This window comes from Raphanus sativus, unplaced genomic scaffold (assembly GCF_000801105.2).
Source record: "Raphanus sativus cultivar WK10039 unplaced genomic scaffold, ASM80110v3 Scaffold3699, whole genome shotgun sequence".
Lineage (NCBI taxonomy): Eukaryota > Viridiplantae > Streptophyta > Magnoliopsida > Brassicales > Brassicaceae > Raphanus > Raphanus sativus.
Window position 1 is genome coordinate 3,736 of NW_026619003.1, and position 4,095 is coordinate 7,830.

At 33.6% G+C, this 4,095-nt stretch overlaps 1 protein-coding gene and 1 pseudogene across 1 annotated transcript; both read left to right on the forward strand.

Moving 5' to 3' along the window:
• The first annotated feature begins 503 nt into the window (after positions 1-503).
• Positions 504-1,069, forward strand: LOC108854990 (uncharacterized protein At4g14450, chloroplastic-like; annotated as a pseudogene).
• Positions 1,070-2,389: 1,320 nt separating this feature from the next.
• LOC130506822 (sister chromatid cohesion protein PDS5 homolog C-like) lies at positions 2,390-3,785 on the forward strand. The gene is made up of 3 exons (XM_057001511.1): positions 2,390-2,540; positions 2,633-2,808; positions 3,123-3,785. Exons 1-3 carry the CDS (start codon positions 2,488-2,490, stop codon positions 3,137-3,139), a joined length of 246 nt encoding a protein of 81 aa, XP_056857491.1. The 5' UTR covers positions 2,390-2,487; the 3' UTR covers positions 3,140-3,785.
• The last annotated feature ends 310 nt before the right edge of the window (positions 3,786-4,095 follow it).

The following is a 4,095-nucleotide window of genomic DNA, read 5'->3' on the forward strand; positions in this document are numbered from 1 at the left end:
TAACCCTTCCTATTATTTCTAATAAATAAATATTGTTAAGAGAACATAATAAAATCTGTTTTTTTTCAAAAACAAAACATAATAAAATCTGGCGGTGAGAAAAATAAATCTTTTTTGTTAACCTGAAAATATCTTGAACCTATAAAATAAATCTCGGCGGGGCTATGCAGTTTTCGATACAACTGTCGTCAAAAGTTTGCAAGAAAGACACGGTTTGGGGGTTAACTGTGTTATGGCTATCTATAGGAATTCGATTGAACCGCCTTTAAAATAAAATACTAATACATATATGACCCGTACGTCTGTTATATAGCTAAACATTGAAACAATCCTTAGGGAACACATCACTGAAAAGAAAGGGTCAACGAAAGATTATTCCGGGATAAACTTATAGGCAAAAAGACACGGATATAACGGAAATCAGTCGGTCAAACAAAGCCAAGACAGCTAATTTTCCTCTTCAACTCTTTGAGTCTTGACTGTATCCCAACCGTGTATGTTAGTCAACATGTAATGTCCCATTTTTTTGCTATATATAAACTTCACACAAAACATCACACGCCACAACAAATCTCCTCCAAGACAAAACTCTTATCCCGACAACATTCACGAATATCTCTCCATATGGCCTCGACAATGGCAGAAACAAGCAGTTCAACCGTCAGAGACGAGCGGCCATCTAACAAACTACAGAGACGGCTTCCGTCTTTGAAGATAGAGATTACGCCCGTTACTTCGTGGAACGTAGCCATTCCTCTGCTGTCTCCGCTCGCTTCTTCCCCCAAATCATCGTTCGACCAATCTGCTGTTGCTCTGTGTCAGAACCAGGCTGAGAAACCAGCGCATGAGGTGAAGAAGACGCCAGTTTTGAAGAAGTGGCAGCATCCGGCGTCGCCTTTCTGCTACGACCAGACGACGCTTGTCCAACCGTTCATCTCGGTATAGAAGGGTTTATATTAGTAGATTGAGCAATCCAATGCTCATTCTGAAGCTTGTTCGTGTGTCAACGCACGTTTAACTGTTTTCACCTTTTGTAGAATCTAACAAATAAGAATGTTCTCTTTTACTCCATCAGTTTCAAATTAATTCATGTTCTAGGATTTTCACACAAGAAAACACATTAAAACTTAGTTATTAATGCATAATTTTCTGTAAATTTGTATTTTTATATTTTAAACCAATAAAATTTCAAGAAATGCAATTAATATTTTTGAAATATATCATTTTTATTATTAATTGATAAAAATACATTGAAAATATAAAAATACATTTTTTAAACAGTTTTTCCCCTATAACATATATATTTCTGAAATGAAAGGAATAATATATAAAGGATATTTGTTGTTTTCCAATAACATTAACCAGTCAAAAGACACATTCACGAATACCGTTTACATTAATCAGAATGTTCTCTTTTATTATATAAGGGACTTTTCTTATAATATTTTGAATAGATATATATTTGGGAAATTGCCACTAATACCACTTTCATGATACCACTTTTCAAAACTACCTTAACCAACTTTACCATTAAAATTTTATAAGATAAAGTACTATCCTACCCCTGATTTATTAAATCAAATATATCCTCATCATCGATCTCTATTCTTCTTTGTCGGACAAGTTATTGAAGTTTACAGCGACTCTGATGACGAGAACTGACGACTCCAACGACGAGAATCGACGACACTAACGTCCGACGAGATCTGGTGCTCATCGCCACTCCGAGATCGTCTCGTTTAATCTTCACTACACCTGAAAAGAGAAGCCTCATCGTGAAATGAACCATCGGGGAGGTCTCCTTTCGCGAACCGGAGACATCGGGAGATAGCAAAGGAATCGAATCGCTGAAACTCAAGTTGCTGGTGAGTGAGGCTGATTCAATTAAAATTTGAAGAATCTCTTTTGTGATTATGATGTTGTGTGGGTTGCAGAGTGTGGTTTCGGGTTAAACAGAGGACTCGTGGTCGATTCCTATGATTCTGCGAAGAAGAAACATCTGGTAAGCCCAGTTTTATTAGTTTACTCAATAACTATTGTCTATTCCGTCTCTTTTGATTGGAATGACCCATTAGCCTATTGATTGTACATGTTTTTAATTAGATACAGTGCATTTTATGGAATGTTTTATTTGTTGTACGTTGTTGCTATCTTCGTTTTTCAGGTTATCTACGATGATGGAGATCAAGACATCTTGAATCTTAAGACACAGAAGTGGCATTTTCTGGATGAATCAGAAACAGAGGTGGGGCATTGTATTTCATTCATCTCTGACTTATTTTTTTTCGTTCTTCGCTCTGATGTTACTTACATTTTCTGTCAGCAGGGTGAAGAAGCTGCTGATCAGACGGGTCATGAGAAAGAAGCCTCCACAGAGTAAGTGTTACTTCTCCAGACTCTAGTTCCGGTGTTTATGTGGCACTAGAAAGAATATCTAAATGTGATCGATATGATGCTCTTTGAGATGAGCTTGGTATTTTCTTGTGCATGCAGGCCCAGAGAAAGAAAGCTAAGACTGGCAAGCAACCGTCGGGGAAAAAGTAACTCAAATTAAAAGCAAATATGTCAAAAAGGTGTTGAAAATTCTCTAAAAAGTTCTTATACTGATAAGCAAATATTGTTTCTGATTCAGGGGTGGTGGAGCTGGTTCCAGCAAGTCTAAAGCTGCTCCTGCTTCCAAGTCCGGCAAGAAGTCCAAGGATGAGAAAACAGAGAGCAAACCAAAGGATCCGAAAGAAGCTAGCAGAGAAGAGGAGGATAGCTCTGAAGAGTTGAGCTCTTATAAAATTTATAAATGGTTCATAAATGGTATTATAAGCTAAATTTATAAATGGTTCATAAATGGTTTTATAAGCATTTATAAATAGTGATATAAATATTTAAATGGTTTTAGAAACCTTTATATTTTTATATAAACCCTATATAGACTCTTCAAACTCCATTAAAACCTTTTATAAACTCTTACAGATCTTATATAAACCTTTTATAAACTTATTTAAACCCTTTATAAACCCTTATAAATTCGATATAAAATCTTTATAAACATCTTTAAACTCTTTTGGCTTAAAGCTCAACACTTTGATACACAATATTAAATTCATAAAACTAAAGAACACGTGCAGGCGTTGTAAAGAGATGATGATACCTGGCAGATTCTGAGGCACATACGAACAGCAAGCAAGGCTCCACCGCTTCAGAAATTTTACATACTCTTACAAACTATTTTATAATCATTTATAATGGTGTATAAACTTTATAAATTATGTTTATAACCCCTTATAAATGAAAGTTTGTTATCACAGAAAGAAAATATGTTAATCCATTTTTCCTCTTCCCCCTTCTTGTCAAAATAAAAAGAACATCAGACAGAGAACTTGACGCATTCATCTTCTGCTGAAGTTCCTTTGAACAATGTAAGCTTGCCCTTGTTCTGTAGCAGCTTCAAGGCCCTCGTTAGTGAAATGTTGAATTACAGAAAAGAGAGGACTGAACGTGAGAGATGGTTTGAAGATTGTGTCTGTTTAATTAACAAAAAGAGATGAAGAACGTTACTTTGATAGTTCCAACAAGCCCTAACCTACGAAAACAAAAATCAATAAATGGGTAAGTAATCTCACAATGAACACACACTTCAAGACATGAATCTAGCAAACATAAACAAACACTTTCACATGCACAAACAACAACTACACATATTATTCACAAAGGACAAAACTTTCAATTCACATTAGAAAAGAAACCTCTTTTATAAACCCTTATAAATGATTATATAAAACCTTATAAATATTTGATATATTCTTATAAGTGATTTTATAAAGGTTTATAAATCATTTATAGGAATATATATATAGATAAACTATTGATAAAGGTTTATATGATTTATAAATCTATAAAAATGATTTATAAATATTTATAAATGATTTATAAATATTTATAAATTATTTATATTCCTTATAAAGCCTTATAAACTGATTTTATAAACTCTTATAAATGAATTTTACTTTAATAATTTATTTAGAAAGCCTTATAGACTGATTTTATAAAGTCTTATTAATTGTTTTATAAATTATTTATATTCCTTATAAATCCTTATAA

Coding starts and splice junctions, on each gene's coding strand:
- LOC130506822 (XM_057001511.1), top strand. CDS start 2,488: ATGCAGGCCCAGAGAAAGAAAGCTAAGACTGGCAAGCAACCGTCGGGG. Junction 2,541..2,632: donor AAGCAACCGTCGGGGAAAAA/GTAACTCAAATT, acceptor TTTCTGATTCAG/GGGTGGTGGAGCTGGTTCCA.